The 13,531-nt window shown below is 43.5% G+C and overlaps 1 protein-coding gene across 1 annotated transcript in view; it reads left to right on the plus strand.

Annotated features, from left to right (window-relative positions):
- LOC120535456 (serine/threonine-protein kinase Nek11-like) overlaps positions 1–13,531 on the plus strand; it is a 233,992-nt gene that overhangs the window by 185,404 nt on the left and 35,057 nt on the right. The window contains exon 12 of the mRNA XM_039763333.1: positions 8,041–8,092. Coding sequence (XP_039619267.1) covers positions 8,041–8,092 — 52 coding nt within the window. The remainder of the gene's footprint in view (positions 1–8,040; positions 8,093–13,531) is intronic.

Here is a 13,531-nt window from a genome sequence, read left to right on the forward strand (position 1 = left end):
CTCCCTCGCTTCTTATTGTTTCGCTGCCTTCTCAATTATATAATGCATGTTTTCTTGAGCGTTTTTGGAGGTCTTCCTGGTTTTCTACGTACTGTGTTGACAGTCAGTTCACGTGATTACGTGGGAGGCGTGATGATGTCACACGAAACTCCGCCCCCAACTTCTTTCCAGCTCAACTCCATTACAGTTAATGGAGAAAAATACCTTCCAGTTATGACCATTAGGCGTAGAATTTCGAAATGAAACCTGCCCAACTTTTGTAAGTAAGCTGTAAGGAATGAGCCTGCCAAATTTCAGCCTTCTACCTACACGGGAAGTTGGAGAATTAGTGATGAGTCAGTGAGTGAGTGAGTGAGTGAGTGAGTGAGTGAGTGAGGGCTTTGCCTTTATTAGTATAGATATATATATATATATATATATATATATATATATATATATATATATATACACACACACACATATAAACATTGTAATAAGTAGAGACTTGAGGCGTGAAAAGGTTTGGGGCAGCCAACCGTTTAATTCGGTTTCCTGGCTGCAAACGTACTTGAGACATCATAGTCAAGTTTACACAACAGAGTCCAAAACAGAACTGCCTGCCAGAGCAAAGGCAGTGGGCTTTATAGTACAGAGGGCGGAAGTGATGTCGTCCTCTGGGCCGGAACTGGAAGTGACATCATCCTTGGGGCCGGAACAGGAAGTGACCTTATCCTTGGGGCCGGAACCGAAGTGATGTGTCCTTCCTGGAAATGGCGGCTCCTGGTGGGATTTCCCGGTAAGACCTGCAGAGAACTCAGAAAGAGCGTCAGCGCACCCGCTCCCCTGGGCAGATGTATAATCAGTATTTCCTAAGCCCTTCAGCTGCCCTCCATGCACACGCAGTGTGACAAGACTCCCCCCTCAGCCCAGACCCGTGGGTCGGGCGACCTGCACCGAGAGGTCGTGGGCCCGGGAGAGGGCATCGGCGTTGGCATGAAGAGACCCCTGACGATGAACAAGCGTATACTTGTACTGCTGCAGGTCAAGAAACCACCTCGTGGATTCGACTCCCTGTGAAGGGCCATCCACTTTAGAGGTGCATGATCCGTCACCAGAGTGAACACGCGACCCAAGAGGTAGTACCGCAGCTGAGTCACTGCCCATTTGATCGCCAGAGCCTCTTTCTCCACCGCTGCGTACCTGGTCTCCCTGTCCAACAGTTTCCGGCTCAGGTACATAACGGGGTGTTCAACACCGTCGACGCTTTGGCTTAACACGGCTCCCAAGCCTGTGTCCGAAGCGTCCGTCTGGAGGACAAAAGGGAGAGAGAGTTAGGGGAGATTAAGATAGGTGCTGAAGTCAGAGCCCTTTTTAAGTCACTGAATGCAGCCCCCGCTTTATCAGACCATACCACCGTATTGGGAGCTCTTTTCTTTGTCAAATCGGTCAAGGGCGCGCTCTCGGAGAAGCGAGGCACAAACCGGCGGTAGTACCCGCCAAACCGAGAAAGGATTGGACTTGCCGCTTGGTTTTGGACGGGCCAGGCCATTATGGCTTGCAACTTGGAACACTGTGGTCTCACAGTACCCGCCCACTAGGTAGCCCAAATATTTGGCTTCTCAACCCAAAGAAACATTTCTTGGGGTTGATCGAGCCCGCCTCCCAATGTCCGTAATACTGCTGTGACCTGCTGTATGTGTTCCTTCCAGGTGCTGGAATAGATGACGGCGTCATCCAGATAGGCAGCATAGAACGAGTTATGGGGCCGGAGCACTTTGTCCACCAGACGCTGAAAAGTCGCAGGCGCCCCGTGTAACCCGAATGGAAGGACACGATACTGCCAGTGTCCGCTAGGAGTGCTAAACGCGGTTTTTCCTTCGCGGACTCCGTTAAAGGAACCTGCCAGTACCTTTTGTCATGTCAAGTGTAGTCAAGAATTTGGCTGGTCCCAGTCTCTCGAGGAGATCATCCACGCGAGGCATGGGATAAGCATCAAATCGGGAAACTTGGTTGAGCCGACGGAAGTCATTGCAAAACCTCCAACTGCCGTCAGGCTTAGCAATCAAGACGATGGGACTGGACCAGGGACTACTACTTTCCTCGATTACTCCTAGTGCCAGCATTCGCTTGATTTCCAGTTCCACTTCTACTTTCTTTGCCTCCGGGAGTCTGTAGGGTCGCTCACGGACGATCACCCCCGGGTCAGTCAATATGTCGTGCGCAATCAGAGAGGTCCGACCTGGCTGCTCACTTACCACCTCTGGGACGGAGCGGATAGCTGCTCGAGCTCCTTTTCTGTCTGGGAGATAGCTGCTCGCGAAATTAAGGGAACTTACTTCAGCGAAGAGAGCAGGGCTGTCCGGAGGAGGATCGGGATCCCTCTCCTTCCACGGTTTCAGCAGGTTTACATGATACACTTCGCTCAGCTGGTCGGCGATTGGGCTGTTTCACCAAATAGTCGACCAATCCCTTCCTCTCCTTAATTTCGTAGGGGCCTAGCCAATGTGCGAGCAGTTTAGAGTGAGAAGTAGGTACCAACACCATGACGATCCCCCGGTTGGAACTCCCGGAGAGTCGTTCCACGGTCATAAAGGCGGGCCTGTGCTGATTGTGCCTCCTCTATATGACTTTTTAGAATCGGTCTAATTGCATCAAATCTATCGCGCAATTGGGCGATATATTCCAAAATATTAGTGGAGGGTTGTGCCTCCCCTTCCCAACCCTCTTTTAAAATATCTAATAATCCCCGGGGTTGTCTTCCGTACAATAATTCAAACGGAGAGAAACCCGTAGAGGCTTGAGGAACTTCCCGGTAGGCAAAGAGGACAAGGGGGAGGAGTTGGTCCCAATTCCTCCCATCCTTGCTGACTACCTTACGTAGCATTTGCTTGAGAGTTTGGTTAAATCTCTCCACTAGCCCATCGGTTTGAGGATGATACACGAGGTCTTTAAATGCTTTATTTTCAGTAATTTGGCAGTCTCCTTGAACGTTTCCGAGGTAAAGGGCGTTCCTTGGTCCGTCAGGACTTCTCTAGGAATGCCCACCGCGCAAAAGACTCCTACTAGTTCCGTGCAATATTTTTTGTAGTAGCCGAGCGCAATGGAACGGCTTCTGGGAATCGGGTTGCATAATCCACGAGGACGAGTATATATTTATATCCTCGGCTGAGGGTTCTAGGGTCCTACTATGTCGACCCCAATCCTGTCAAAGGGAACGTCAATAAGGGGAAGGGGGACCAGAGGAGCACGGTCCCTCCTAGGAATTTGCCGCAGTTGACACTCCGGACAGGAGACGCAAAAGCAGCGAACCTCCTCGTTAATCCCCGGCCAAAAAAAACGGAGCTTAATTCGCTCTAGTGTTTTGTCGGAGCCGAGATGGCCTCCAAGAAGGTGGGAGTGTGCTAACTCGCAGACCTGCCGCCGGTAGGTTCGCGGGACTAGCAACAACTTCCGGACCTTCCCCTCATGTTCAGCGACCCGATACAACAAATCATTATCAATGACAAAGTGAGGTCCCTGTGGCATGGGCTGATGAGTGCGTTGGCCGTTAACGAGGACCACTGCATTCTTTGTGTGTTTCAGAGAGTCGTCATTCCACTGTTCTCTCTTGAAAGAAGCCGGAGTTGCTTTAAACTGAAAGTGCAATTCAGAGAGTGGGTCCGGTCTGACCTCAAGGGGCGGAGATTCCTCCCTCGCTGCCGGGGCGCTGGTGGATGACGTAGCAGCCCGCGACGGTCCGGGAGTGCCTTCGTCATTCTCTTGGCCTTCCGCCCCACTCCCTGTCGGCTGATTACACGGTGTGGAAGCAGCTTGAGATGAGTCTTTGTCATCTATAACGAGGCCATAAGTTTTCCGGGGAATGCTTTTTAGGCTACCGCTGTTGCTATTAGACCAGTCCCGCCCGAGGATTACGGGAAACGGAGGATCCGGGTGCACCGCCACGGTAAGTAGTCGAAGGGTTCCTCCGAGACATACGTAACACCGGGCGGTTTTATGCGCGGATATCTCCGTGTATACATGTGATACTGGTCTTTGTTTTAATCCATTGTTGCGGTAGCACAAACCGGCGAGCAACGACAGACACGTTACTGCCGGAATCAAATAGGGCTGTTACTTTGTGTCCGTTCACTAGAAGCTCCCCCGTATGTTTGTCTGCCAGGGGATTGCTAAGGGCACACAAACAACCCCGCCCTTGTCCCCTACGGTCCGCCTTATTCCCCGACAGGTCGCAGGCCAGGCGGTCCGGCGACTTCGGAACAAGCTCTGGATTGCGTGGAGGGGACTGCTTCAGTGGGACATAACTCCCGGGTAGTCCACAAAGCAGCTGTTCTGCCCTCCCAGGTTTCACAGCCGGCCTTGGTGTTTTAGGAGCTGTAGTAGCTCGTCCATTGAATGAAATTCGCCCCAGGCCGGCTGGGCAAAGTCCTGGGGTAGGTGTTGTACCAGCAAAAAACAGGCCACTTGCTGTACTATTTGTAAGGGGCTTAATTCAAATGGCCGTAGCCACTGCCCCACCTGTTGCCAGAGAGCCATAGCCTGCTCTGACAACCCTTTACTTGGGTTAAACTCCCAGTTTAATATTTCTTTTACCTGCTGGCCTGGGGATAACCCATCATTAACAGGGACCTTGGTCCCGATGGGCGGCTCGGCTTTCCTGCCCAGGAAAGCATACTGAGCTACTCGTGTGTGTTCCCCAGAGGCCAGCCCACGCCTGTGGGTCCCCTCTACTTTCTCCACGAGATGGGTTGTTAGCCCCGGGTTATGCTCGTGGAGCAGAGCCTGCACCGCGTCCTTCCTGACCCCCCGGCGCACTCCCTGCCCCGAAACTCGGCCCCGGTACTCACCCACCTGGTTCCTTGTAAGGTCGTGTCCCGGGTTCTTCAGGGACACCATCCTGCCGGCTACGCCACTGTAATAAGTAGAGACTTGAGGCGTGAAAAGGTTTGGGGCAGCCACCCGTTTAATTCGTTTCCTGGCTGCAAACGTATTTGAGACATCATAGTCAAGTTTACACAACAGAGTCCAAAACAGAACTGCCTGCCAGAGCAAAGGCAGTGGGCTTTATAGTACAGAGGGCGGAAGTGATGTCGTCCTCTGGGCGGAACTGGAAGTGACATCATCCTTGGGCCGGAACAGGAAATGACCTTATCCTTGGGGCCGGAACCGGAAGTGATGTGTCCTTCCTGGAAATGGCGGCTCCTGGTGGGATTTCCCGGGTAAGACCTGCAGAGAACTCAGAAAGAGCGTCAGCGTCCCCCGCCCCCCCCTGGGCAGATGTATAATCAGTATTTTCTAAGCCCTTCAGCTGTCCCCCATGCACACGTGTGTGACAACATATATATATACATATCCATATATATATATACACACATATATACATACATATATATATATATATATATATATATATATATATATATATATATATATATATATATATATATATATATATACACATATATACACATACATCCGCATATATATACATATACAGTACAGGCCAAAAGTTTGGACACACCTCCTCATTCAATGTGTTTTCTTTATTTTCATGACCATTTACATTGGTAGATTCTCACTGAAGGCATCAAAACTATGAATGAACACATGTGGAGTTATGTACTTAGCAAAAAAATGTGAAATAACTGAAAACATGTTTTATATTCTAGTTTCTTCAAAATAGCCACCCTTTGCTCTGATTACTGCTTTGTACACTCTTGGCATTCTCTCGATGAGCTTCAACAGGTAGTCACCTGAAATGGTTTTATTTGTAAGGAATGTAAGTTAAATGTAGGCATCATTGCATACATTTTTCTTCACTATAGAAATGTAAAGATTAAATTCGCCTTACATTCCAACCAAAGATATTTGTGTCGACTAAATAGAACTTGAAAAGATATATTTTTTTCGAATGTGATCGCGCAATTCAGATCAAGTTGACGCGCACTACATCGAGCCTGCGTGCTATTGTGGTTTCGCCTGCGTGCCTCAATAAGTCACCCTCCCCTCGCTCTTACTTTTTACCGTTCATCTAATGATTACACTGAGTATGGCTTTACCAAAACAATCATTGATGGCGAATAAAGTATCCATTATTCATAAAGCTTCAATTGGTGATGTGTCTTTCTGCGCATATTTTTTCATACATCTCAAACCAAGGGGATGCGAGGGTAAAATGAACCGGGAAGCGCTGATATATAATATAATATATATAATGAAACCTGCCCAACTTTTGTAAGTAAGCTGTAAGGAATAGGCCTGCCAAATTTCAGCCTTCTACCTACACGGGAAGTTGGAGAATTAGTGAGTGAGTGAGTGAGTGAGTGAGGGCTTTGCCTTTTATTAGTATAGATATTTATATAGATATATATAGATATGTATGTATATATATGTGTATGTATATAGATATATAGAGAGAAATGTGTGTGTGTATATATATATATATATACATATGTATATATATATATATGACAGCAACACTCATAACAGTGACAAAACAATTACATTGATTACATTGACAATCATGTTACGTTATTTTCAGTGTTTCTTTTTCATTACTTCGTTAACACACTACTTCTCCGCTGCAAAGCGCGGGTATTTTCCTATATTTGAATATGTAATTATGTGTTTATGTATATACTGTATATATATATATATATATGTATATGTATATATATGCATATATGTGTATATATATATGTGTGTGTGTGTGTATATATGTATATATATTTTTATATGCATGTGTGTGTGTATATATATATATATGCCAGCTACACTCATGACAATGACAAAACAATTACATTATCAATCATGTTACGTTATTATTAAAATATTTCCTTTTCTTTTTCATTACTTCTTTAACACACTTCTTCTCCGCTGCGAAGCGTGGGTATTTTGCTTGTATAAAATAAAAGTCTATTATATTATATTCTTGTTTTTCTTATACCTTTGAATTGCGCCACTACCCTTGAAATTTCTGTTCATATAACGGCTGTCCATTCTCGTCATCCTTCAGTACATTTTGTATATTACATCAGCCTTTCTTCTGTTACATTCTTTATTTATTTGACCATCTCAGTATTTTTCCTAAACCAATTCTTTTATTTCAGTGTATATTTTGTTGTTCACTTGATCTTTATCTGGTTTCCAACATTTATTAACACTTTATGTTATTTCTAAAATTATTCATCCACATAGGCTATTTGTTTTAGGTAGAGTATAAAATGGAAATATGTGGAGAACAAATCGCTCCCTTTTTAAAAAAAACGATTTATGGTGAGTAATGAGTAGTAGGAACAAAACATGAGATGTTTATATTTACACAGTGGACAAATTATATTCAAAAGACAAAGAAATGCCTTTTCTTCATATAATATTTGTATTTTAAAAAAATTATATTTCGGATGGTTATTTCTGAACAAAAAGTAAAAAGAGTTCTTAAAATTACCTCATCTTAAGGAGAAATGTTACTGAAGACTAAGATAAAAAGTTATGAGTAATACAAGTTTGAATTCAAAGAAAAAAGGGAAATAAAGACATACAGAGATTATTTTCAGTCAAGATCATATGCTCATATGAATCAAGATCTTATGCTCATTTGTTTTAATGAGAAATTATTCATTTAATTTTAATGGGAGAAGACAATGGTTATCACCAGCAAGTGAATAAATAATTTTAATTCTACTATTTTCACATGCTAACATCTGCCTAATGTAATTGGAAGGTTATGAATTTGTATCTCCAAAACCCAAAACAGTGAAAATAGTTAAAGTGGGTGGGTAAAAACTGAAACCAAGCAAAATCAATGACCTTCCCTGCCCTACGTGAATGGCAGTCTAATAAGTAAAGAGCTAAAATGTTAAAAAGATGATCTTTTTTTGCTCTAAAGTGACTGCATGACTGATTCACAATATACTGTACAATATCACATCATGTTACCTAATTTACTGTTTTTCACAACTTTTATGCAGGAGTAATGTTTTTATTAAGTAAACATATTAGTCAAATAATCAGAAGTGCAAAATGTTTTGTATACTTTGTGTTTTGTTTTGTTTTACATGAAAGGTTATCAGTCAACCTTCAGATCAGGTGGATTTTGGGAGCCTGAAAATACATGGTAAGCAGACAGTTTTGAATCTGTATATGTATAATATTTAGGTTTTAATGTGATACCTTTTCTCTGCTATTCTCTATAAAAGTGGTTATAGTTATTATTTTAAGAAAATAGCCTAAAGGCAATTAATTATTTCTCTTAATTTATCCAAGGCAACATACAAGGATCAGAATATCAGGATATGTTATGGCTGTTTAGATATATTTTTGCAGTTGAGGCACTTACTGAATGAATGACTTGCTAAGGGTCATAAAGTGAGGCAGAGGATTTTTCCTCAGGGTACTGCGGTTGTCTTCCCATATCCCACAGATGTGCTTATTAGGTTAACTGGCAAATTATCTTTATTGTTAGCAATCTTATAGTGTACCACCAATGGTTAGTTATATCGGTGGTAGACTTAATGCTTATTCCTGGAGAGCCAAGAAATATATCTGATGAACTACTTTATCACATTAATGTCTTTTAATTTACAGAAAATAATAAGTATATTGATGTGAATATAATCATTTCCTCATTATAACGCATGTTTACTATATTATACTGTACATCATCAGAGGGCAGTAGTGTGAAACAAATTTCACTTGTAGAATTAACTGCTCTTTTTTTAGTAATTTTTATCACCTGATGAAATGGCTCTGATATCTTTATTATTCAAATTATTTTACAGTAATAATAACTTCAATTATAAAGTAATTGCAGTACTGCAAGTTTTTAATTAAGCTTGTTTTTATTCAATTCTGTTCAATTTATTTTTTAGAGCTCTTCATGAGTATAGGCCCCAGAACACATAAAACATTACAGCTATACTGCATTAATGGTAAATTGCCAACCCTTACAAAACCTATATACATAAACAGTCAAATTAAATTCAAAACACTGTAAAATAATTTAATTGTGATTAATATGAACACATTATAATAGCATAGAGTATATTATAACTGAGGTTTGGCTTATTGGCAAAAATAAATAATCCTTAGTCACTGTAGTATATAGCATACCCAGTATAATCAACAATGTATCTGTAATTTATTCTTTAACTGTTTATGAAGACTGTGGCAAAGGTGCTATATAGGCGTCGACCCGACATAGACTGACAACGGAGGCACAGGTGAAAACGAAAAAATTTTATTTTGTCTTCAGCCGTGGGGCATGTCTTCCTCGTGTCCCACAGGCCCTACACAGTTCCAAAAACACCAAAAGAAAAACACTCAAAAACACACTCATCTTTCTCCTCCACTCCTTCCTGGCAGCTTTGTCATCGTCCTCCTCCTCCTCCCAAGTCTGGCACCTTGAGTAGTGGCTGCAGGCTCCTTTGATAGCCCTCCTGGAAGTGCTCCAGGTAGTAATTGGCCTAATTAGGCTGCACGTCTAGGTGTGGCTGTATTCCATGCCACACAGGCTCATTAAGCTGTGCAGCTCCTCTGGGTGGTGGCCATGGAGCCCAACAGGTCTGAGCCCTGAAGTCCCACGCCTGTGGCCCCAATGTAACCCAAGTGGGCTGCCACCACACGTTCTGGGGGACGTAGTGTGCATCCCATGGCTGCTCCCCCAGTCCCAGTGTCAAAGGGACGTCCCGTCCAGGCATGGGTCCCCGCCGTCCGCCACAAGACATATGTGATTTTTGCTGTGTTTATATAAATAAACATAGATTTCTTACACAAAAACAAACATACAGTATAAAAGTAGTTTAGCATATCCTTATCAGCTATTCAACAAAGGAAAAATAAAACTGTAAAAATCAAGAGATGAACTAGAAGCTTAGGTTGCATGGAGCTTAGGTTGCATAGATAGATAGATAGATAGATAGACCCCAGCAGCAGCATATTGATGAAAACAATAATACATAAAGAGTGATAAAAATGCAAGGTGGAGAATGCGAGGCAGTGTAACAGTCTATAATCTTGTATAATGTTAACATTTACCCCCCGGGTGGAATTGAAGAGTCACAAAGTGTGGGGGAGGATCGATCTTCTCAGTCTGTCAGTGGAGCAGGACAGTGACAGCAGTCTGTCGCTGAAGCTGCTCCTCTGTCTGGAGATGATACTGTTCAGTGGATGCAGTGGATTCTCCATGATTGACAGGAGCCTGCTCAGCGCCTGTCGCTCCGCCATAGATGTCAAACTGTCCAGCTCCGTGCCTATAATAGAGCCTGCCTTCCTCACCAGTTTGTCCAGGCGTGAGGCATCCCTCTTCTTTATGCTGCTTCCCCAGCACACCACTGCATAGAAGAGGGCGTTCGCCACAACCATCTGATAGAACATCTGCAGCATCTTACTGCAGATGTTGAAGGACGCCAGCCTTCTAAGGAAGTATAGTCGGCTCTGTTCTCTCTTGCACAGAGTATCAGTATTGGCAGTCCAGTCCAATTTATCATCCAGCTGCACTCCTAGGTATTTATAGGTCTGTACCCTCTGCACACAGTCACCTCTGATAATCACAGGGTCCGGGAGGGGCCTGGGCCTCCTAAAATCCACCATCAGCTCCTTGGTGTCGTCAGCAAACTTTTGCACATGGCAGGACTCCGAGTTGTATTGGAAGTCTGATGTATATAGGCTGAACAGGACCGGAAAAAGTACAGTCCCCTGTGGCGATCCTGTGCTGCTGACCGAAATTTCAGACATGCAGTTCCCAAGACGCACATACTGAGGTCTGTTTGTAAGATAGTCCACGATCCATGCCACCAGATATGAATCTACTCTCATCTCTGTCAGCATGTCACTAAGGAGCCAAGGTTGGATGGTGTTGAAGGTACTAGAGAAGTCCAGAAACATAATTCTTACAGCACCACTGCCTCTGCCCAGGTGGGAGAGGGATCGGTGTAGGTTCTAGGGGCGTGGTGGACCTGTGACCTCAGGTGGTGAAGCAGCAGCCGCTCCATGGTCTTCATCTCATGTGATGTCAGAGCGACAGGCCGGAAGTCATTCAGCTCACCAGGATTTGATACCTTTGGGACTGGGGTGATGCAAGATGTTTTCCAAAGCCTCAGGACTCTCCCCGTTCCAGGCTCGGGTTAAAGATGCGCTGTTGAGGACTCTCCAGCTCCAAAGCACAGGCCTTCAGCAGTCGTGGCGATACTCTACCTGGACCCACTGGTTTGCTGGCACAAAGTCTCCTCAGCTCTCTGCTTACCTGGGCTGCTGTAATTGTGGGTGGGGGGCAACTCTCTCCTATGCTGGTATCAGCAGAAGGATGGGTGGAGGATGCACTACTCTGAGGTGAGAGTGGGTTAGGGTGGTCAAACCTGTTAAAGAAGTTGTACATCAGGTTTGCTCTCTCCACGTCTCTCTCAATGGTGGCACCCTGCTTTGAGCTGCAGCCAGTGATGATCTTCATCCCATCCCACATTTCCTTCATGCTGGTATTCTGCAACTTTTGCTCCAGCTTTCTCCTGCACTGCTCCTTCACTGCCCTGAGCTGGACTTGGAGTTCCTTCTGCACGCACTTGAGCTCGTGCTGATCACCGCCTTTAAAAGCCCTTTTTTTCTGGTTCAAAAGACCCTTGATGTCACTTGTAATCCATGGCTTGTTGTTAGCATAGCAGTGTACTGTTCTTATTGGAACTACAATGTCCATATAGAAGTTGATGCACTCAACAACCTTTTCAGTGTTCTCACTATGTGACCCCTGCAAGATATCCCAGTTCGTAGTTCCAAAGAAGTCTCTCAGAGCCTGCTCTGCCTCAGGGGACCACTTCCTGAATGACCGTGTGGTTGTAGGTAGCTCCCTCATTCTTGGTTTGTAGTGAGGCTGAAGCAGAACCAGGTTATGATCTGCTTTCCCAAGTGCAGGCAGCAGGGTGTTGCTGTATGCATCTTTAACGTTTGCATACAGTAGGTCAATAGTCCTATTTCCCCGGGTGTTACAATCCACATACTAGGAGAAGGCAGGTAATGTTTGGTCCAGTTTGGTCACATGGTTAAAGTCTCCAGAGATTAACACAAGTGCCTCGGGGTGCTGTATTTAGGTTAGATCTAAAGGTTAAGCACAAAATCTTTCATATAGCCACACTTTGCTGGAATATTCTGGTAACAGAGAAGGAGACAGAGAAGACATAGATTATATGAAATTGGGTTAATTGGATTAACTTTTGAAAAGTAACATTTGAGCAGAATGAAAAGGAGCTGTTCATTCACAAACTGCTTATCACAATGGTTTAATATCTGAGTGTTGTCTTGTTGGAATTCATTCAGCTGTCATGCCTTTGGACATTTTTTTCTAAAACAAGCTACCACAACAATGTTTGAGAGCCAAGACCTCTGCCACAGACAAAAAAATTGCTGATGTTCTTGTAGTACTGCCTTCTACATTGTTTGTTTTAAGAAGTTAAATCACCCCGCCTACCCCTTTCTAGGTGTTCTGCAATATCATTTGTACATAAGTAAAGAGTAAAAATGTTGATCTGAAGGCTTTTAGTATCTCTTATCATGTCCAAAGCACTAAGATATTAGTTTGACAGTGAAGTACTGGCACCTGTAAGGAATCATCTGACCTGAACATTAAAGTTGTACAGTTGCAAGAACGAGTAGGCAAACACTACATAAAAAACAACAAAATAGAGTAGGAAAAAACTAGGTGAACAATGAAAACTAAGCAGGAGGAACAAGCAAAACAAACTCAAAAAATAACCTCATGAAAACAGCATCCAGGAGCTTCATGAAAGATCAGGAAAGAACTCACAATTCACTGCTGCATTTCACCTGTTTTAAACATCTACCTATCAAAAAACTACCATAGTGTACTTGCAAAACAAGTGCATAAGCTTTGCAGCAGTAGCAGTCCCAACAATCAATGCTAAGCAAATAGGCAATACTACTATAGCAAATAGGAAGCAGTAGGCTAGTGCTAGCAATGCACAGTGTTCAACAAAAATAAATAATTTGATCAAGAAAAGTAAAGGAAACACTAGTCTATCTCAGCTAACAGCACCAAGGATTACAGTGAAATACCTATAAGTGAAACAGAATTGAGGGTGTTGTCAGTAGCACTTCATACTGACTGGCAAACGTGATTGTGCAAAAGACTAAAAAACCTAGCTGCAACTTGAGCAACTAATTGGCATTGCTTATGCTAGACTTAAAGTTAAAGTTGATTCTTCACCTGGATTTAAGTAATGCGACAGAAATGTCATACCGTACACAGCCAGACAGATTGTCCTAACTCTTTGAGGTCCTGCAGCTGAAGGATAAACCTTCTTAATTAGTTTTATTATTCTTAGAACCTTAATAAGGCTAGTGCCTTCAGACTGTGGTTTACTGTAAGTTCTGACAGTGTATGTATTCATATAAAAGTCATTATAAGTAAATAGTGTCAAGCAATTTAAAGCTTTATGTGTAAGAATGTGGATTTTGAATTAACCCTAAATTTAAACGAAAGCCATTTTCCAGACATACAGTAAGACATTAATCATTTTGTTGTGAGTCTTAGTTCTAGTGATGATCCCTA

This window comes from Polypterus senegalus, chromosome 9 (assembly GCF_016835505.1).
Source record: "Polypterus senegalus isolate Bchr_013 chromosome 9, ASM1683550v1, whole genome shotgun sequence".
NCBI lineage: Eukaryota > Metazoa > Chordata > Cladistia > Polypteriformes > Polypteridae > Polypterus > Polypterus senegalus.